The 22,361-nt window shown below is 45.8% G+C and overlaps 1 protein-coding gene across 1 annotated transcript in view; it reads right to left on the bottom strand.

Moving 5' to 3' along the window:
- LOC139234984 (inactive carboxypeptidase-like protein X2) overlaps positions 1-22,361 on the bottom strand; it is an 81,835-nt gene that overhangs the window by 3,967 nt on the left and 55,507 nt on the right. Inside the window, exons 10-18 of the mRNA XM_070866041.1 lie at positions 20,699-20,847; positions 18,326-18,410; positions 16,121-16,265; positions 14,288-14,370; positions 13,069-13,192; positions 9,784-9,980; positions 8,562-8,741; positions 5,448-5,808; positions 639-778 (exon numbers count right to left, since the gene is read on the bottom strand). Of these exons, the coding sequence (XP_070722142.1) occupies positions 639-778; positions 5,448-5,808; positions 8,562-8,741; positions 9,784-9,980; positions 13,069-13,192; positions 14,288-14,370; positions 16,121-16,265; positions 18,326-18,410; positions 20,699-20,847 (1,464 nt within the window). The remainder of the gene's footprint in view (positions 1-638; positions 779-5,447; positions 5,809-8,561; positions 8,742-9,783; positions 9,981-13,068; positions 13,193-14,287; positions 14,371-16,120; positions 16,266-18,325; positions 18,411-20,698; positions 20,848-22,361) is intronic.

The following is a 22,361-nucleotide window of genomic DNA, read 5'->3' as shown; positions in this document are numbered from 1 at the left end:
GCTCCATGGCCTCCATAGCTCTGTAATCTCCTCCAGCCCCACAACACCCCGAGATAGCTGCACTCCTCTAATTCTGCCCTCTTGAGCATCCCTGATTATAATCGCTCGACCATCGGTGGCCGTGCTTTCTGTTGCCTGGGGCCCAAGCTCTGGAACTCCCTCCCTAAACCTCTCCGCCTCTCTACCTCTCCTTCAAGACGCTCCTTAAAATCTACCTCTTTCACCAAGCTTTTGGTCACCTGTGCTAATGTCTACTTATGCAGCTCGGTGTCAAAGTTTTTGTATCCTAATACTCCTGTGAAGCACCTTGGGACGTTTCACTACGTTAAAGGCGCTATATAAATACAAGTTGTTGTTTATAAACTATGATCGTATTTGCCCCTCATTCTTTTTTTTCCAATGAGAATATTAGCTTCCTCAGTTTCTCTTTCTGGGTGAGTGACCCCCAACCTTCAGTCGGCTATTTTCTTCCTTCCTCTCCTGCAAGGGCCGCAGTTCTACAGGTGCTACCTGCTTCCTGGTAGCTCATCCCCTCCCCAGAATCACTTCCGAGTGGCCATTTTTCGCGCACGAGTCTAGGCGCGAATGTTGGTACTTGTTGGGCATTGCGTTTGACGGCAAGTGCAGGATTCCGTCACCTGTTCCATAAAGAAGAGCAGGGCTTCCTGGTTGTTCTCCCACTCCTGTGCAAGCGCGCTCTCGTGAGGAAACTTATCACAGCCCACGTAGATGGAGAGCTGGAAGCAGTTGGTGTGCAGGTAGGCGAAATCGTTCATAGCTGTGGGAAAGACAGGCACTTTACCAGGAGATTGGAGTGTGCTGCCACTGGGGCAACGCATCTCTTTCAAAGCAGTTTCAAGCTTTTCCCTACCAACAGCAGAACTAAATCTTTGCAGGCATCGCAACACCTGTCAATGTAACATTTCTAAATGGAATGGAGTAAGCGTGAGAGAATCAATTAATAACAGATACTATCACTGGGCCTAACTTTGGCCATGACTTGCATCAATTTTTTTGGAGTAAGTTGTTTTTTCTGGCGTAAGTTTAAAAAATGCCATTCCCCCCCAAAATTTGCTCCAGAGTAAGTCAGTTAGGTACGATTTTTTTTTTAGGTCAGTTTTTTTTTCAAAAGGGGGTGTTCCCAGACACTTACGCCAGTTTTGGCCATTTATGCCACTTTGGCCAGCTAAAACTTACTCCAAATCCGCTTAGGTCAGCGTATGTGGCCAGCTCCGAAAAACCTTGCGGGCAGTGCAGAAAAAGCAGCGTACATTCGGCAGACGTTAGGTCAGGGATAGGGGAGGGAAGGGAACTGGAGAGGACCTCAACAACGAAGCACCAAACATTGCAAGGAGAAGCTCAAACAATTAAAATACTAATAAAAAGGAAGCAAATCCTACCGGAGAAATGCGAGCTGCTGGCCGCGATGTCACGGGGGGCGGGGCGGGGCGGGGGTGGGGTTGGGGTAGCCAGAGAGAGAGAGAGAGAGAGAGATACTGGTATACAAAACACTCTTTCTCTCCCCCCCCCCCCAAAACTCTCCTCCCCCCCCATACACTCTTTCTCACCCCACACCCCCCAAACTCTCCTCCGCCCCCCCCCCCCCCAATCAAAACTCTCAAGCACAACCAATAAATAAAAAATAAAACTGAAGTCCTACCTCGGCCCGGGAACTCAGCAGGAGGCCACTCAGCCGGGGATAGGGTGCGGCGAAGATCGGGGCGTCCTTTCAGCCCGGGGTAGGGGCTGCGAGCATCGGGTCCTGCTCACAGCCCGCAGGACACGCTGGGAGGGCAGGAGCATGCGCGCAGACTTCAATGAGCATGCTCGCGGGTGCCGGCACTGTTTTTAGCGCTAGCCTGTTGCTCCGCCCCCACCTTCAGTCTCCACGCCACGCCAGGACTCCGGGGGCTCCAAAGAGCGGCCAGGATGGGGCCCCTTTTTTCCGGCGCCCTTTCAAGCGCGCAAAGTTGCCGCGCTTACTTTAAGGGGTTGGGCAAAGTTGGGCTCCCTGATCCTAAATTGCTTAATAATTCAGTTTAACCTACCTTAGTAAATTTGCCTGTAGAGCAGCGGAAATGGCTTTTCACAACTTTGACATTAAATATTCTTGAAAGAATTTTAATGCTGATTAAGGGTTTGATGGCCCCTCTGAGTGCACCGAGTTTTGTGCTGTGGACCCAGATTTGGGCTCTACGCGGAGCTCCGACGCGGCAAGCGAGCCCCAGGTGGGCAGAGGAAACACTTCAAGGACACCCTCCTTGAAAAAGTGCAACATCCCCACTGACACCTGGGAGTCCCTGGCCCAAGACCACTCAAAGTGGAGGAGAAGCATCCGGGAAGGCGCCGAACACCTTGAGCCTCTTCGCCGGGAGCACGCAGAAGCCAAGCGCAAACAGCGGAAGGAGCGCACGACAACCCAAGCCCCCCCACCCACCCGTCCCCTCAACCACCATCTACCCCGCCTGTGACAGAGACTGTAGATCCCGCATTGGACTCAGCAGTCACCTAGTGTGGGAGCAAGTCATCCTCGACTCCGAGGGACTGCCGAAGAAGATTTGGGGCTGCCCAAATTTATGTTATGCTACCACTTATAACCAGCAGATGGCGAGCACACCATTATCCCGGCAGTGTGGACTGGATTCAAGCCCAGGTTTCAAGAGGCAAAAGAACAGTGTCCGAGTAAAGCCAGATTTCAAGTCCTTCTATCACGAGACAAGCGCAGCACGGGAGCGAAACTCTCAGCCTCTCTGTGTGGGGCATGACCGCAGCCTCTCGGCTTCAGTAGGTTCAATGGGCACAGCTCTGAAATACTGATCCGTTAATGTCTCCTGCTACTAACTGAGCAGGACCGAAAAATTCTAATTCTGTGCCAGTATAAAATAAAGGCCGATTGTGAAACAAGCTGCTGAGCACTAAGGGTGGAGATAATTGCTGTTTACAAGATCTGTTGTCGTGAATGTGTTAGAGCAGGGTTGCAACGTGATTAGGTACAAAGGAATATTATACATTATAAAAGCTCTAACCAGCTTTTCCTAGTTTTTACAAAATAATTATGTTTGGAAACGGGATTAAATATATGCAGTTTGGGATTATTGTTTAAACTGATAGAGATTCATAGAAACTTCGGCACAGAAGGAGGCCATTCGGCCCATCGAGCCTGTGTGGGATCTTTGAAAGAGCAGTCATGCTGAGTCCCACACCCTGCTTCTTGTCCGTAACCCTGTAAGTTCCTCATCGTCAAGTACCCGTCCAACTCCCTTTTAAAATTATTGATGGAATTGGCTTCCAGCACCTTTTCAGGTCGAGCGTTCCAGACCCAGAGCCCAACCTAACGATCATATTTGGCTCCCATCTGAGTGAAAAAATGCCTTCACATCTCCCCAATTAGATCTTTTCCCAATGATTTTGATTATTGACTCACTCGCCTTAGGGGATAATTTTTCCCTATTTACTCTATCAAAACTGGAACTCACTGCCTGAAAGGGTGGTAGAGGCAGAAACCCTCACCACATTTAAAAAGTAGTTGGATGTGTACCTGAAGTGCCAAAACCTGCAGGGTTACCCACTGAGAGCTGGAAAGTGGGATTAGGCTGGATAGCCTCTTGTTGGCCGGCACGGACACGATGGGCTGAAGTGGCCTCCTTCCGTGCTGTAAACTTCTATGATTCTATTAAAACCTTTCATTGTCTTGAAAACCTCTATTAGGTCACCTCTCAACCTTCTCTGCGATAAAGAGTCCAGTCCTAACTTAAAAAAAAAATTGTTCACAGGATGTCGGCATCGCTGGCAAGGCTGGCATTTATTGCCCATCCCTAATTGCCCCTTGAGAAGGTGGTGGTGAGCCGCCTTCTTCAACCGCTGCAGTCCGTGTGGTGAAGGTGCTACCACAGTGCTGTTAGGGAGGGAGTTCCAGGATTTTGGCCCAGCGACGATGAAGGAACGGCTGATATACTTATGGGGATATGCGGAATTATATTTCACTGGCCACCTGTTGAAATTGTTTGTCCCTTGAAGAAATTTAAGCAGGACTGGTTATCTTGAAATTATATTTTAAAAACTTCAACTATCTTTCTGGCTATGTCCATCTGTTTCTACCCCCTCAGCCACATACATGCAGAGAGGAGAGTTGATGGATCAAAGATGTCTCCAGGGCCTCTGCTAATGCCACTTGCTTTCTAGTTGCCCGCTGGGTGAGCCAGTGTAAGTAGAGGTGGAAGTGCTGGTGCCTTCCTTCCCTTCTGCCCATCATTTATCGACTTTATTTTTGCCTCGCAATACGTTTGGCAGTGTGGAACATTCTGTAATTCTGGTCCAGACTAGCAACTCATCACTGGGAATAAGATGTGTATATGAATGCAAGTTACTTTATGTGGTGCTTTTAGCTCAGTGACTGTTGTTAGTGGAGCCCAAATCCTATCGCAACAAACTGTAATGAGGGATGCTTGAAAAGATTTACCAAGTGCGCGTTTGCTAGTCAGCCCAACGTAACCTGCATAAAATATATTGTATTTGTCTCCCTCTTTATTCATAGTGATAGCATCAAATACATGGGTTAGATGCACCAGGGAATTCTCCCTTCACTCTCTGGAAAAGGAGTCTTAATTATCCTCAAGGGCCGAAATTCAGCCTGTTACCACCGGGAGCAGCAGCCAGGGGGTGGTGTCGAATGGCCGGCAACTTTTGGTCAATGGCCACTGCTCGCGAAATTCTCCACGGTGGTTTTTCCGCCCCGCTGCGGGCAAACCCTCCTAAGTGCGTCATTGAAGCACGCACCGCCGATCTCCCTCCCTACGAGCAAAATTCATGGTAAAAAAAATCATGTGGCCACCACGCGGTGCCCCCGGCAGTTTTTCTGTCGGTGCACTGCGTTTTCAGCCTGTGCAAAATGGCGGTGCGGCCGCCATTAAAGGGGAAGGCGCACTGCCGCGGCCGCTGTCTTATTATTGTTGTGGGCCGACTGCTGGGTCGGCCCGACAATTATGCCCTCGGGTTCGGCCGGGCCGCCAACAGGCAGCCTGCCTCCCACCGCCGCCCCCCTCTTGGGTGCCAGGCTGCTGGCCCGGCCAAAACCCTCCCTGGTGGCCCAGTGGACCGAACTAAAATAATCGCAGAGCTCGCAGCGGCCTTCCCCTTTAAGTGAAGGGGAGAGACATGGTGACCCACAAGCGCGATGACGTCATCAGCGCTATGCTGATGATTGACAGTGGCGGCCACTCTGCTCTCCGCCCCACTTCCGCCCCCATTATGACCGACTTCGGTCCGCTCAGAAAAAAAGACAAAGAGCTGAATTTCACGCAAGAGGCCACCTCATCCACCGCAGGAAAAACAGAAGGTGCACCCCATTTCCGGTGGAGGTGAATTTCTACCCCTCTATCCCTGTGAGATTCTGGGTTATTTAACCGTGTCCATATGGTGCGGTGGGATTGTGATTACTTTAAACTTACTGCCAACAGACGGGCGCCATGCTCCACCGTTGATGATTCCAAAACCTTTAGTAAAGTCGTCAGTGTGACATTTGCCTCGAAATGTTTCTGTCATAGTCAGATGCGCCGAAGCATAAGAGATGGCCAGCCACTGGAATATTGGGTCATCTGGGGTTTCCATGTAGTGCAGCGTTTCACCTTCTTCGTCTTCCTCATAACGCTCGACCATCTGTGCCCTTCGCATCATCTCTTCCTTCTCCTCCTGAGTCCTCCCCATGTTGTACGGAAAGGTCACCACTTGCTCGCCTCCAAGAATATTGGCTCCCAGCACAAAAGGGATTTTCTCTAACCAAGCTATGATACCACGCGTTTCCACAGCAACCTGAAAAAAAAAAAGACACGAATACGAGTGAAAAAGTTGTTCGCCAACTGTGTGCGCTCTGGCGGCGCGGAAATAAAGCTCCGCGTTCCGCAGTTACCATATGGGTTCATCCACACTAATTCCAGGAGGCAGCCTGCTCCCACATCCCGCATTCCTCGAGGCTACTCAGCCTGAGCCTAGCGAGAGATTTCCTTCAAATATTAAACAGAAAATGCTGGAAATACTCAGCAGGTGAGGGCTGGATCATTCGAGTGCAAGTGAATTTCTTTTAAAAAGAAAGACTTGCATTTATATAGCGCCTTTCACGACTACCGGACCTCTCAAAGCGCTTTACAGCCAAATAAGTACTTTTGGAGTGGGAAACGCGGCAGCCAATTTGCGCACAGCAAGCTCCCACAAACAGCAATGTGATAATGACCAGATCATCTGTTTTAGTGATGTTGAATGAGGGATAAATATTGGCCCAGGACACCGGGGATAACTCCCCTGCTCTTCTTCATAATAGTGCCATGGGATCTTTTATGTCCAACTGAGAGAGCAGACGAGGCCTCGGTTTAATGTCTCATCCGGGAGACGGCACCTCTGACAGTGCAGCAGTCCCTCAGCACTGCACTGGGAGTGTCAGCCTAGATTTATGTGCTCAAGTCCCTGAAATGGTATTTGAACCCACAACCTTCTGACTCAGAGACGAGAGTGCTACCCACTTTAATGGCTTAACAAGTCTTAATTACTGCCAAACAACCTCTCCGGAACTGAAAATTAAGTTTTACAATGTGGAGTCTCATTCCTTCAGACTTTAATTATTGTTGGAGATTTAAGAAAAAAATAAAATTAAAATAAAACATTTTTGTTAACTTTTTCTTTATATCTCTTTTATCATTCTCTCTTAATCCCATTTCTGTCTTTCTTTCCCTCTCTTTATTGTGTTTGCTCTGCATGAATTTACATTGAATTCAATATTCTAACTTATACTTCCCAATTTAGACTCTGCGTAACTCAGTAAGGATTCTTCAATCTGCTGACATAAGTCCCAGATCCCCTGTAGAGGGCGCCATGCAGAAATGGATTTCAAATAACCGGAAGTTGCCACACAAAAGGCTACTAAAAGTCTGTGGGCAGCTGTAAGCATAATGAGTGGCGAGCGGACTGAGGGGCAGGTCTGATAGAGGCCTTTAAGATTATGACAGATTAGCAAAAGGGGAGGTGCATGAGACCTGGGTCTCATGGTACATCAGTCATTGAAAGTTGGCATGCAGGTACAGCAGGCAGTTAAGAAATCAAATGGCATGTTGGCCTTCATAGCGAGAGGATTTGAGTATAGCAGCAGGGAGGTCTTACTGCAGTTGTACATGGCCTTGGTGAGACCACACCTTGAGTATTGTGTTCAGTTTTGGTCTCCTAATCTGAGGAAGGACATTCTTGCTATTGAGAGAGTGCAGCGAAGGTTCACCAGACTGATTCCCGGGATGGCAGGACTGAAATATGAAGAAAGACTGGATCGACTAGGCTTATATTCACTGGAATTTAGAAGAATGAGAGGGGACCTCATAGAAGCATATAAAATTCCAACGGGATTGGACAGGTTAGATGCAGGAAGAATGTTCCCGATGTTGGGGAAGTCCAGAACCAGGGGTCACAGTCTAAGGATAAGAGGTAAGTCATATAGGACCGAGATGAGGAGAAACTTTTTCACCCAGAGAATTGTAAACTTATGGAATTCTCTACCACCTGTTAACCTGTGGAATTCCCTGCCGCAGAGAGTTGTTGATGCCAGTTTGTTGGATATATTCAAAAGGGAGTTAGATGTGGCCCTTACAGCTAAAAGGATCAGGGAGTATGGAGAGAAGGCAGGAGTGGGGTACTGAAGTTGCATGATCAGCTATGATCATATTGAATGGTGGTGCAGGCTCGAAGGGCCGAATGGCCTACTCCTGCACCTATTTTCTATGTTTCTATGAAAGGGTTTGATCGGATAGACGTAGAGAAGATGTTTCTACTTGTAGGTGAGACAAGAACTAGGGGCAATAAATATAAGATAGTCACTAATAAATTCAATCGGGAATTCAGGAGAAAGTTCTTCACCCAGAGAGTGGAGAGAATGTAGAACTCGCTGCCAAATGGAGCAGTTGAGGTGATTAGCATAGACGCATTTAAGGGGAAGCTAGACAAACACATGAGGGAGAAAGGAATAGAAGGATTTGTTGATAGGGTGAGCTGAAGAATATAATACATGCACATAAGAATTAGGAGCATGAGTCAGCCATTCAGCCCTTCGAGCCTGCTCCGCCATTCAATAAGATCAGGGCTGATCTTCGACCTCAACACATTCCTGCCCATATCCCTTGATTCTCCGAGAGTCCAAAAACCTATTGATCTCAGTCCTGAATATACTCAAAGACTGAGACTCCACAGCACTTTGGGGTAGAGAATTCCAAAGATTCACAACCCTCTGAGTGAAGAAATTCCTCCTCATCTCAGTCCTCAATGGCCGACCCCTTATCCTGAGACTGTGCCACCTGGAAGGGTGGGAGGAGGCTCTTGTGGAGCAAAAGTTGGACCATTTGGACCGATTCTTCCATTTCTGGGCTGTAAATGCAATGTCGCTCTACGTATTTCCTGCATTTTCAGTTTTCATTTGAGATTTTTTGCAGTTTTTTTTCATCCAAGTTATGGCTTGAGTAAAGAATTCAGAAAAAACAGCCCCTTTGCAACAAACTTTCTGTACAGTTGGAGTGTGTCTGCTGCCTGCTCACCGCGCCTTCTTCCGATTGGTATTCCTCTGGTATGGGAAGGTGGTGATTGGCCACTCTTCGAATGTCACTTCTTTGTTCTTTCGCACCCCAGATGATTGAGGTCAGCTCTGGAAAGTTGTCACTGAGGTCATATCCTTCTTCCGTCCAGTACCCCAGTGCCCAGCTACTTAGCTCTGACCCCTGTGGGAGAATTAAAAAAATTTGATTATTTTCTGTTCTTCCTTCGATCTTCGTTGTTTTTTTGTGGCAGAACCAAGTCCCCGTTTTTTTTCTTTTATCCACACTTTTGGACACTGCCAATCCCATCTCATTCAAAACTGCAACGAATTGACGCTAACTTTACAACCTCACTTCAAAAAAGGGATAGAAACATCACACTGAATCCACAGTGCGAAGCTGGGAAGCACGACAATGGTTCTACCGTACACCATGCCAGACCTAAACCTGCGATTGGGTGCAAAGAAGAAAAAATCTTCCATTTCACCAAACTCATCCTTACCTTGGTAAGTGCACTGTTCCCAAAGGCACAAATACAGGTGTGAAAGGACAACGGGTACAACAACAACTCGTATTTATATAGCGCCTTTAACGTGGTGAAATGTCCCAAGGCGCTTCACAGGAGTGTTACGAGATAAAAAAATTTGACACCGAGCCACATAAGTAGAATTTAGCACAGCTGACCAAAAGCTTGGTCAAAGAGGTAGGTTTTAAGGAGCATGTTGAAGGGGGAAAGAGAGGTAGAGAGGCGGAGAGGTTTAGGGAGAGAGTTCCAGAGCTTGGGGCCGAGGCAACAGAAGGCACGGCCACCGATGGTTGAGCGATTATAATCAGAGATGATCAAGAGGGCAGAATTAGAGGAGCGCAGACACCCCAAGTGGGTTGTGGGGCTAGAGGAGATTACAGAGATAGGGAGTGATGAGGCCTTGGAGCGATTTGAAAATAAGGATGAGAATTTTGAAATCGAGGCGCTGCTTAACTGGAAGCCAATGTAGGTCAGTGAGCATAAGGGTTAAGGGTGAGCGGGACTTCTGCGAATTAGGGCACAGACAGCTGAGATTTGGATCACCTCTAGTTTGCAACAAGGTTCGTGATCACTGCCATGGAAACAAGATGTTGAACAATGCACATTTAAATCAATCAATGGTACATTTTCCTGCTCCACATTTAGGGTCCCGTCGGCCAGTTAAAGACTTGTGGACTATATTTCCAACCAGGTGCTCACTATTTCATAAGCCAGTTCGTAACCGTCTGGATTGAGAGAGGGTACAAGGTGTATCCTTGTGCTATCGATTATATGGGTGATCCGGGGGTTTCCGTAGATGTATTCCTTACACAGGAATTGCATTAGAAGCAGCAGTAACTCCCGACCTAAGACCTCGTTGCCATGTATTCCAGCAGTGTAATGAAATTCAGGCTCCCCTGTAAAACAACAATTTATCACAATTAGGTGTAAGCGCGTGTACGGTGATACAGTGTTAAAATGATGAATTGAAATTGAAACATACAAAAATTCTTACAGGGCTTGACAGGGATAGATGCTGGGAGGCTGTTTTCCCCTGGCTGGGGAGTCTAGAACCAGGGGTCACAGTCTCAGAATAAGGGGTCGGCCATTTAGGACTGAGATGAGGAGAAATTTCTTCACTCAGAGGGTGGTGAATCTTTGGAATTCTCTACCCCAGAGGGCTGTGGAGGCTCAGTCGTTGAGTATATTCAAGACAGAGATCGCTAGATTTTTGGATATTAAGGGAATCAAGGGATATGGGGATAGTACAGGTGGAGTTGAGGTAGAAGATCAGCCATGGTCTTATTGAATGGCGGAGCAGGCTCGAGAGGAAAATGGCCTACTACCACTCCTATTTCTTATGTTCTTATGATCTCAAAGGCCTGGTAATGATTGCAGCCAAAGGAATTGCAGGTTTAGTCATAAGGTTGTCACTTAATTCTCTCGCACACTTCATTTGGGTAAGGTTTTCAATTGTCCTCTGCTCGTGGTGATTACTTATGCTGGATTATACTCCCAAGAGCACCAACAGATCTCCTCAAGTATGTGAATCGAGACAGTCGATTGTTGGAGGCACTTTGACCATGACGTTCATCACAGCCAAGTCTAAGCTGGTCCTCACCCAATATCCACAAATTTCTCTTTCTCACAAGGGGAATCACTTGGAACCCAGGCACAACGAGGTACTAAGAGTGCGGTCAGTAGCATGAAAAGAACATATTACGGACACTTTCCCCCCCCAAGAAATTAAACAATATTAAAGGTATTTAATGTAAAGTAAACAAAAGAGTGACCTCCAAAAGACACCGAGTTAGACAGCCGTTGAGGAGGACACCCAAGAAATGGCGCACCAGCTCCCTTAAGATAAATAAAATTAAGATTAAGATTTTCCTCTACCCCAAAATGGCGAGAGGCTTGCTTGGTAAAGGGCCAGGTAAACTGGCCTACTGCTGAATTACCTAAACCAGAAATAAAGACAGTTATGATCTGGAGCCAGCAAGCTCTTTCTCTTGACAAAAGGCTGAGGGGTGACCTAATAGAGGTCTTTAATATTATGAAAGGTTTTGATAGAGTGGATATAGAGAGAATGTTTCTACTTGTGGGGAAGAGCAAAACTAGAGGCCATTAATATAAGATAGTCACCAAGAAATCCAATAGGGAATTCAGAAGAAACTTCTTTACCCAGAGAGTGGCGAAAATGTGGAACTCATTACCGCAGGGAGTGGTTGAAGCGAATAGTATCGATGCATTTAAGGGGAGGCTGGACGATATATGGAGGAGAAGGGAATAGAGGGTTATGCTGATAGATTTAGATGAGGAAAGACGGGAGGAGGCTCGAGTGGAGCATAAACGCCGGCATGGAATGGCCTGTTTCTGTGCCGTATATCGCATGTAATCCTATGTAAAGCCCAAGCCCTAAGACCCGATCGGTGAGTTTTCAAGCCCAGAGTCTGGGAGAAGAGACACAGATTGACAGATTAATAGATACCAGCGAAAGTTTCTAAGAAGATATAAAAATATTATTGGAGTTCCTTTTAAAATTAGGTTCAGCGTTTGTGAGAAAGAGTTTAAAAACCCTCACTTGTCATACTGGGAGCTGAGCCCAACCCAGACACTGGCAATCACTAACTTGGGCACATAAGTCTGGGCTGACACTCCAGTGCAGTGCTGAGGGACTGTTGCATTGTTGAAAGTGCTGTCTTTCGGATGAGACATTAAACCGAGGCCCCATCTGCTCTCTCAGGTGGACGTAATGGCTCGAATGTAACCGCGGAAGAGAGGCAGGCAGTCGGGCTGAACGACCCCCTCGACTGCCCGCTGGACCGGTTAATGGCAGCCTTGGCCATGCCCAGGAGCAGTTCCACAAGGAGGCCCTCCGACCTGCCCGCTCCTCCGAGAATGAAAAAGAAAATTAGAGGTACAGTGACCTAGTGATTATGGTACTGGACTATCAACCCTGTGGGGGTTGTGCGTTCAAATCTCACCATAGCAAATTGTGAAATTGAATTTAATTAATCTAGTCATCTGTGGGCTAGCAGTAGGAAAAAGTGACCATGAAAGCTGATTGTTGTACAAACCCAACTAATTCACTGTCCTCCAGGGAAGAGAACCTCCCAGCCCTACCTAGTCTGGCTTACATGTTACTTTTATTCTATTTACTGAGATGTAATAAAGTAACTGACAGTTAACCTTCCGAGTCACTTTACTAATCAGACTTAATTGCAGGAATACCTTCTTAAGAAAGTGTTGCAGCTGTCGGGTACGGGACCCAGAAGAGCCAAGGGCCCAGGGGCAGCACGGGCCAGCCCACACTGCGATATGTGTACGCACTAGGTCCGTGCAGCAGAACAGGTCTCCAGTCGTCTTGGTTAATCCTTGCCGCTGGACCAAGACCTAGCTCTGTCAAGCCCGTGTGGTGGCTGGTGTGCAACGGTCACCACGTGTTAAAAAAATCCACGCACAGGCATCTTCCACCCCTGGAGTTCAGGACTGGAATATCGGGTCCTTCATTGAAACATCTGTGAACGTGTCCCTTTTGGTGTGGAAGCAAGTTATCCTCTTTCGAGGGATCGCCTATGATGATGATGGAAAAGATCCCAAGGCACTATTTCGAAGAAGAGCAGGGGAGTTATCCCCGGTGTCCTAGCAAATTATTTATCCCTCATCCAACATAACAAAAAGCAGATTATCTGGCCATTATCACATTGTCGTTTTGGGAGCTTGCTGTGCGCAAGTTGGCTGCTGCATTTCCTACATTTCAGGAACTACACTCCAAAAGTACTTAATTGGCTGTAAAGTGCTTTGAGACATGAAAGGCGCTATATAAATCCAAGCCTTTCTTTCTTTAATTAAGACATCGTTGACTGCTACCTGAGAGCTAAAGTAGTCACCAACAATAATTAAATTGTGGTCCTTAAACCGTTCCTGCAACATGCAGAGATTAATAATTTATGACCTTAATTTTGATTTGAAACTATATAATAGAGACACACGGGGGAACATTACCTGGTTCGTGTTCTCCCGGGTTATCTGACAACTCCATGGCATAGATCTTCATTCCTTGGGAACTTTTTCCGATATTGTAAATCCGGGTAATGTTCGGGCACTGCTCATTCACAACCTTCATCAGCTAACAGATAATTTTTTTTAAAGTGTTAAATTGTTTCACTTGTTAGAATAAAATCATTACGTACTCAACAATTTCAGAATAAAGGGTCACCAATTTAAAACGGAAATGAGGAGGAATTTCTTCTCTCAGAGGGTCGTGAATCTTTGGAATTCTCTACCCCAGAGAGCTGTGGAGGCTGGGTCATTGAATATATTTAAGGTGGAGATAGACAGATTTTTGAGCGATAGGAGGGGCAAAGGTTATGGGGAGAGGGCAGAGAAGTGGAGTTGAGGACAAGATCAGATCAGCCATGATCTTATTGTATGGCGGAGCAGGTTTGAGGGGCCAAATGACCTACTCCTATTTCTTATGTTCTAACAAGGCAATGTGAAAGTTAGAGAGATTGGAACAAAAATTAGTCATTTTTTCCACTCCTTCCAACAGACTCTGTTATGTATCAAATAACTCCACGAGGCTAAATACGGCGAGCTAGTTCAGATATGACCTTACTTCAGTTTATTAACTCTCAAAGTGAGGATTCAACAATGCTGCCAACATTATATAGAAAGCTTGCACGTGTCTGCCAGTGACCATTAGGACACTGACAGTCGCGCCCTCCGGTGGCAGGTAAAACCCAGTTAACATACATAACAGACTCAGTATAATTTGTACTGTCTCTGACTCTATCTGAAGAACCACTTTTGAGGAGTTAACACTCTGTTAAATGTCCCTTGATTTCTGAAAACTATCAAGGAAAAAGCAGAAGATAAAATCTAATATTACCTTACTAACTGGCTACCTTAGGGGGCGCAAAACCAGTCAATTTTGCCCCCGAAGTGATTAGGCACACTCATTGAGGGAATATCAACATTTGCTGGCAACATCAAATTAGGGGATATGGAAAGCTGCGAGGAGGAATGCAGGAGATAAATGGAGGAAGTAGACAATTAGGAGAGTGGACAGGTATGTGGCAATATAAATGTGAAATAATAAGTTGTGTTTTAGATATTTCTCAAGAAGCAAAAGTCACTGTTGTGATTGGGCTCTTGTTCCCTATGAACTGGAGTATGACCTTATATGCCCAATATCTGAATCGCAGCTTCAGTCTGGCCGTACCTGTCGCATGTCCTTGTAGTTGTGATGCCTGAAGTCAAAGCCCTTTTCTGCCGGCACTTCATTGGACTCGTATTGATTGGCGGCTGTGAGAGAGGCAAAGGACGTTTGAGAGTTTTAGGTTTTGTAGCGATGGCCATGATCGACTTAACTGCAAGTACAACCTAACCCTGGTGACAAAATTAGGAAAAGTTCCCAGAGGCCAAGTAGTGCAAGATTATTTTTGCTGGCTGCAAACAAGCCTGAAAACTATGACTGGGAGAAAGAAAGGGGATGTTAGAAGAAATGTCTTCACACAGGCTATTAGAACGTGGAACTCTTTACCACAAGGTAGAGACAGCAGTATGTAAAGGAATTGTCTGTATTTCAAAAAGAGAAGTATAAAACGATACAGAAAAAGAGGCAAGGAAATGTGGTTCAACAGCTCCAGTGGGCGAGCTTGTAGTGACACAGACACGATGAGCTGACTAGCCTCCTGTGCTGTAATTCTCTGATTCTATTAAAATATATTTGAAGTTTTTTTCCTCTTTGATTTCATTGGCACTTCATCTAAATGATCGCTGTCAAAATAAAACTATGGATACGGCTGCTATGTAGCATCAATGACTAGAGCCTGGGACACCGTTTCACTGCTATGCTACATTGACATCGAGTCTACGGCATAGACACAGGCCATTCGGCCCAACTAGTCTCTGATGGCGTTTATGCTCCACACGAGCCTCCTCCCATCCCTCTACATCTAACCCTATCAGCATACCCTACTGTTCCTTTCTCCCTCATGTGCTAATCTAGCATCCTATTAGTAATGTGGTGGAGCTGAGGTAGAAGATCAGCCATGATCGTATTGAATGGTGGAGCAGGCTCGAGCAGCCGAATGGCCGACTCCTGCTCCTAATTCTTCTGTTCTTCCCGTGGCAATGAAGACATGGATAATTTGGAGAATCCTAACCGGCACTGGAGTCAATGGGTTGGAACAGCTTGAAAGATAAAAAATCTAATTGTAAAAGCAAATGTACAACGTTTAGAATTATATTTTAAAACTCCAATAGACTGGTACATTAATAAATGCTGACACTGGCATATGTACATGACTGTTGTAAAGAATACACAATAAACATTGGTACATTTATCATATGCATTCTACAGTATGAAGTAAACACTCACATATCTGTTTTTATTTCAGATTCCAGCATCTGCAGTATTTTGCTTTTGACTTATATATCTGCCCAATTTTGCTCTCTTTCCTCCTTTTTTTTAACCCCCTCTCCCAATCTTATTTAACTTTTGTCTCTGTTTCCCATGGCAGCTGATAATTATTCCGCCATTCACACCTCTATCTGGACTAATCTTTTTCTAACTCCTGCCATTACCATCTCAAGTCGGCCCATCATCCTTTTTGTCTCTCTAATCTCTCCTGTCTTCCACCCTATCACAGACCTTCCCTTTTGTTCTTTCCTCCCCTCCCCCTTTCAGTGCTCCACAAGAATCTGTTCAGTTCGAACATTCGCCAGTTCAGACGAAGGGTCGTCGACCAGAAATGTTAACTCTGTTTCTCCCTCCGCAGATGCTGCCTGACCTGCTGAGATTTCCAGCATTTTCTGTTTTTATTTCAGATTCCAGCATCCGCAGCATTTTGCTTTTATATATTATAAACACTGACATCTATTGTGTATAATGTACAGTACATGCGGAAAATACTCGCAGATGCAGTATGTATTTTCGATAGTAAACCATGCAAACACTGATACGTGCATCACTTGCATCTAAATGCTGTATTGCACATACGGCATGGCAGGTGGACAGATTTTCGTTCCTTGCGAGAGAGAACGTTCTTACCTGCCACTGGACAGCCGAGTACCTCCATTCTCATACACAGGCTTCCATTCCAGCTTTGTGGATTAATCCGGATGTAGCGAGCAACAATGGTATCTGGGAATTCACTCAGAACTGGTGTGTCGGTATCCACATTCCCATAAAATAGCTACAGAAATGGGGAAATATCAGTTAACCATCTATCAACGGCCGCTGCTAAATATTCTTTCTTTTTATTGATAATAATACTGTGAAGCATTGTCACTCATATAAATCTCGCTATTCAGGATCTGTCAGCTTTCTAGTCTTGAGTTTAATAATGATTGTGATGTATTCGCTTCATGGGTTCTTTGCTTAAGAATTCATAGCAACTATTAAGAACTAGTTGGTTTATTAGCGAAAGGTTTAACAATCACACTACACATTACCAGTTCATCCACCAGGCTGACAACCACCTGCTTCATCGTGGATCCCCCGAACCCAACTGGCTTGAGTCTTGTGAACATTACGTGACTGGCTAAGCCACTCACAATGCAACAGCTCTACAAACCTGAGCATACTCACAGGTGCATACATTACAATGACCAACTGAAGGTCTGGTAGGTACCCATGGGCACAGACGTGCCCACCAAGGGGCTCAGACTGATATATCTGTGTGCAGATTCTTCCGCTCAGAAACTCTATTAGTCTCAGTGTCACGTGCTTCCACTCAGGGACTCATACAAAGGGCTATTTTTCATTTATGGGACTAGACAATTTATGACTGTGCAAGGGTGAAGCGCCGTCTCCTGTCCATCCCCAGTTCCTTGCTCTGGCCGAGATCAGCCCTGATTAGAGATTGAACCTGGAATGTTCTTTGGATATTAAGGGAATCAAGGGATATGGGGATAGTGCAGGCAAGTGGAGTTGAGGTCGAAGATCAGCCATAATCTCATTGAATGGTGCAGCAGGCTCAATGGGCCGAATGGCCTACTCCTGCTCCTATTTCTTATGTTCTTGATCTCCGTATGGCTTTGTTCCACATCTGGTCTTCGGGCAGCCCTGTAAACTTGTTTTGTTTGGGTGTCATGGTTCATCAGTCATTGAAAGTTGGCATGCAGGTGCAGCAGGCGGTGAAGAAGGCAAATGGCATGTTGGCCTTCATAGCGAGGGGATTTGAGTATAGGAGCAGGGCGGTCTTACTGCAGTTGTACAGGGCCTTGGTGAGGCCTCACCTGGAATATTGTGTTCAGTTTTGGTCTCCTAATCTGAGGAAGGACGTTCTTGCTATGGAGGGAGTGCAGCGAAGGTTCACCAGACTGATTCCCGGGATGACAGGACTGTCATATGAGAAGAGACCGGATCGACTGGGCTTGCATTCACTGGAGTTTAGAAGGATGAGAGGGGATCTCATAGAAACATATAAAATTCTGACAGGACTAAACAGGTTAGACGCAGGAAGAATGTTCCCGATGTTGGGGAAGTCCAGAACCAGGGGACACAGTCTAAGGATAAGGGGTAAGCCATTTAGGAGCGAGATGAGGAGAAACTTCTTCACTCAGAGAGTTGTTAACCTGTGGAATTCGCTACTGCAGAGAGTTGTTGAGGCCAGTTCGTTGGATATATTCAAGAGGGAGTTAGATATGGCCCTTACGGCTAAAGGGATCAAGGGGTATGGAGAGAAAGCAGGAAAGGGGTACTGACGTGATGATCAGCCATGATCTTATTGAATGGTGGTGCAGGCTCGAAGGGCTGAATGGCCTACTCCTGCACCTATTTTCTATGTTTCCATTTAAAGCCGTAAGTACAGCTGTAGCCTGAAAGGGCGATATGGTGTAGGTTACATTGATAGAGCAAATATCCGGTTGCGAAATACATCCATGACATGTCAGCGCGTCAGTCTTAATTGTCATCTTATGTGATACATAACCCATTATATCTGTCATCTTATGTGGCACGTAAAAAAATCACAGCTGTCATCTGTGTGATACATAACCCATAACATCTTTCAACTTCTGGATACATACTCAGTCAGAACTGTCAACTTGTCTGATACACAGCCAGTAACATCTGTCAGCGAGTGTTACCCATCTGCTGTCCTCGATATTTATCCATTTGCACCTGGCAGTATGATTCATACTCAGTGTCCATTGACCAGTCATATCCATCAGCATATGATTATGTACCCAGTCACGTCTGCCAGCGTGTGACACATATTCAGTTATATCTATCAGCTTGCGAGACACGTACCCAATCATAATATCCATCGTTGTATGTCATCCATGTGCGGCTGTCGTTGCTGAACTGCACATAGTATGAGTTCACCCAGTCATTGCTGTCAACAAAGAGATTTGGTTGTTAGTTTCAAGAGCTCGAGCTGAGATTGAGCAGACCAAGCCAGTATTCTCTAGAGTTTAGAAGAATGAGAGGCGATCTCATTGAAACATACAAAATTCTTACAGGGCTTGACAGGGTAGATGCCAGGGAGGATGTTTCCCCCGGGCTGGGAAGTCTAGAACCAGGGGTCACTGTCTCAGAATAAGGGGTCAGCCATTTAGGACTGAGATGAGGAGAAATTTCGGCACTCAGTGGATGGTGAATCTTTGGAATTCTCTGCCCCAGAGAGCTGTGGAGGCTCAGTCATTGGATATATTCAAGGCTGAGATCTACAGATTTTTGGACTCTAGGAGAATCAGGGATATAGGGATCGGGCGAGAAAGTGGAGTTGAGGTCGAAGATCAGCCACGCTCTTATTGAATGGCAGAGCAGCTCGAGGGGCCGAATGGCCTACCCCTACATCTATTTCTTATGTTCTGATGTACTTTGTGTGACCGCTGGCTTTCAAACTCCTTACAATGAATGATGGCACCAGTTTGGTTCCATTATTACTGAACTATTCAGTATTTTTGAAGAACACACAATTGATAACTAGGTGAAGCATATGGATTTTTAAAAATTAAGAACGAAGAGCAAAGGCCAACAACACAGAAAATGATCAAGGTTGAAAAGAAGATGAGTTAAATCAGGTGATGCCAAACTCGGATTTTAGAATTCTGAAGATTGTAAGAAAAGAGGATTGGAGGACTCATAGTTTTGAGGTCCTAGTGAATGAAAGAAAGAGCTGCATTTCTATAGCACCTTTCAGGGCCACCAGATGTCTCAAAGTGCTTTACAGTCAATGAAGTACTTTTGGAGTGTAGTCACTGTTGTAATGTGGGAAATGCGGCTGCTGATTTGCGCACAGCAAGCTCCCACAAACAGCAATGTGATATTGAATGAAGGAATTTAGGAGACATTCTGATGAGTTTTGCATTGGGGATACAGAAAGGATGTAGGATGGTGTATTTAGAGCTTAGGAACAACAGAGAAAATTCATGACTGTAATTGTATTGATAAAACAGAAAGTGCAAGTAAAGTTTCAATGAGGAAAGAGAGGTTGGAAGTTGGAGGTGAAAGAAGGAATGCTTATTTGATGCAAAAGAGGTTTCAAAAGCCTCTCCAAGTATGGGAGCATTATTCAATGCCCTTGGACATTTTTAGACGTAAGTTAAGAATTATTGAGTGTAAAAGAAGTGTTTGGCACAAAAGAGTAATCAAACTTCTTGTAGACAGGCAAGGGAGAAGATGGGGAAATTCCATTTGAGAGCAGGAGATGGTGTGGCCACTAATGTCAACAGTTGGAAAATGGACATTCATTTTGTTCTCAGGATGTGGGCAATGTTGTCAAGGCCACGGTTATTCCAAATACCATTCCCATGAGAAGGTGGTGATAGGCCTTCTCCTTCAACTACTGCAGTCCTTGTGTTGATGGGACCCCCACAATAGTGTTAGGTAAGGATATTGACCCAGTGGCAATAAAGAAACGGCAATATACTTCCAAGTCAGGAGGGTGTGTGACTTGGAGAGGAATTCGGAGGTGATGGTGATAGCATGGCATGGCTGTTGTAGTCCTTGTTGGTGGTAGCTGGGGAGGGCTAGCAAAGTGACGATGTGGTAGTTGATGGTTAGACTTGTGAGGGGTATGCAAACACTCTTCTCTTCATTCCCGATTATACCTTTCCTTCTTCTTGGAAATTTGCTGATGTTTACCCTATTCCTAAAAAAATGGTGACCCTAAATACCTTTCTAACTACTGCCTATTGCTCTCCCATCAGTACTTTATAAAGTCATGGAAGCTACCTTGAACTTTCAGATCATAGAAATATACGGCACAGAAGGAGACCGTTCGTGTCTGTGACGGTTGAAAAACAACTATCAAGCCTAATCCAGCTCTTGGTCTGTAGCCCTGTAGGTTACGGCACTTCAAGTGCACGCCCAAGTACTTTTTAAATGCGATGAGGGTTTCTGCCTCTACCACCCTTTCAGGTAGTGAGTTCTCGACACCCACCACCTCTGGGTGAAAAAAGTTAACCTAATGCATGATTTTCAGCGTGATTCCCCACTGAGTTTTTTTGCCTATACTTACGTAGTTTGGAAAACAAGTCCCTGTACAAACTGCGTGTCTCAGACCCGGAAACATTTGGTTTCACTCAGACAAAAATGCAACATTCATCAGAGCTGAAGGAGAGTGAGGTGACAAACTCAGCCCATTAGAAAATAAGAGGAAGTGGTTTATCAACGTACTGCAGCAGTGAATCCCGGCCCTGGGTGATCACTCCACTGAATTCGATCAGTTTTCTGGCATCCACCTCAAGCCACTGCGACTGATCCTCTATTTGAGCGCACCAGGCCCCATCAAAATAGTCCTCGTCCTCCTCGTCCTCAGCACCTGCCTGGGAAATGTCAGAAGCAATTTCAGTCACGGTATCCAACCGAATTTCCTTGTTATTTTTTTTGAAGTTAAACTCTCGTGGGGGAGAGGGGAGAAATTGGGTGGGAGAGGCGCCTGGGAGCGTCGCGCCAGTGTGCAACGTCCCCCGGTATCAACACGGAAGCAACATTTGGTTTGCACGGCACCCATAGCGCCCCCTAGTGACTCCGCCAGAGAAAGCTGGCAGGCAGAGCTGTCCCGGGGCGCTAAGGGAAGGAATGGCTGCGTGAGGCGAGTGTGAGTATTTTTTTTGGCGATTTAACTTTATTGAGTGATGTAAAGGGAATGTTTTTTTGTGTTTTTTGTTACGTTTTTTGCAGAGAGATCTCTCTCCGGGTGCTACGAAGATGGCTCTTTAGCTCGGGATATTCACCCAGCCTAGCGTCCTGAGAGAGGTGGGGAACTCTCCCCTTCGTGCTCCGCTTCACTCTCAGGGCGCAACCACTGAATTTTGCTGTTCCTGTCGCTAAAAGTTTTCCGGTGCTAAATTTAGTGACCGCCCGACACACATTTCTAGCTCTTAGTGTTAAAATATTCAGAAGATTAATAGTACAACTTCTCTGCTGGTCCAATTGGTAAAGGCAGTGTGTACTGACCTGAAGGTCCCAGGTTTGAAAGGAAGAAAGACTTGGATTTATATCGCACATTTCATGACCACCGGACGTCACAAAGCACTTTACAGCCAATGAGGTACTTTTGGAATATAGTCACTGTAATGTGGGAAACACAGCAGCCAATTTGCGTACTGCAAGCTCCCACAAACAGCAACGTGATAATGACCAGATAATCTGTTTTTGTCATGTTGATTGAGGGATAAATATTGGCCAGGATACCGAGGATAACTCCCCTGCTCTTCTTCAAAATAGTGCCGTGGGATCTTTTAGGTCCACCTGAGAGGGTAGACGGGGCCTCGGTTTAACGTCTCATCCAAAAGACAGCTCCTCTGACAGTGCAGCACTCCCTCCACACTGGAGTGTCAGCCTAGATTTATGTACTTAAGTCCCTGGAGTGGGACTTGAACCCACAACTGTCTGACAGAGGTGAGTGTGCTACCCACTGAGCCACAGCTGACATCAGGTAGGGGCAAATTCCATGTTGTAACTTTAATGTATTTCTATGCACATACACGGATCTGAAAGAGAAAGGCAAGATCACATTTCAGATTTGACCCGTCAGAATTTCCAGCCTCACCGGAAAGGTGACCCCATCCTTCAGATGCTAACAGACCTGTTGTGTGTTCTCTGACTGTTCTTTCTGCCTCTCCCACACTGACGGCTCCAGACATGTGCAGCATGTGAAAATTGTAAAGCAAACTGATGGGAACTGGCTTATCAAATACAAACTTTTCACTCATCCTCAACAAATGTGGGCTGGAGAATTCAGTGAGTTTGCCAGAATGAATTTCGTTTGTGTTAGACGTCAGAGGCTGGAAGACTAAAGGCGTCGGGCCTGTTTTTTGGATTTGTTCTTTTAAAG

The sequence above is a fragment of the Pristiophorus japonicus genome, chromosome 22, assembly GCF_044704955.1.
Source record: "Pristiophorus japonicus isolate sPriJap1 chromosome 22, sPriJap1.hap1, whole genome shotgun sequence".
Taxonomy (NCBI): Eukaryota; Metazoa; Chordata; class Chondrichthyes; family Pristiophoridae; genus Pristiophorus; species Pristiophorus japonicus.
This window is presented reverse-complemented; position numbering and strand designations above follow the sequence as displayed.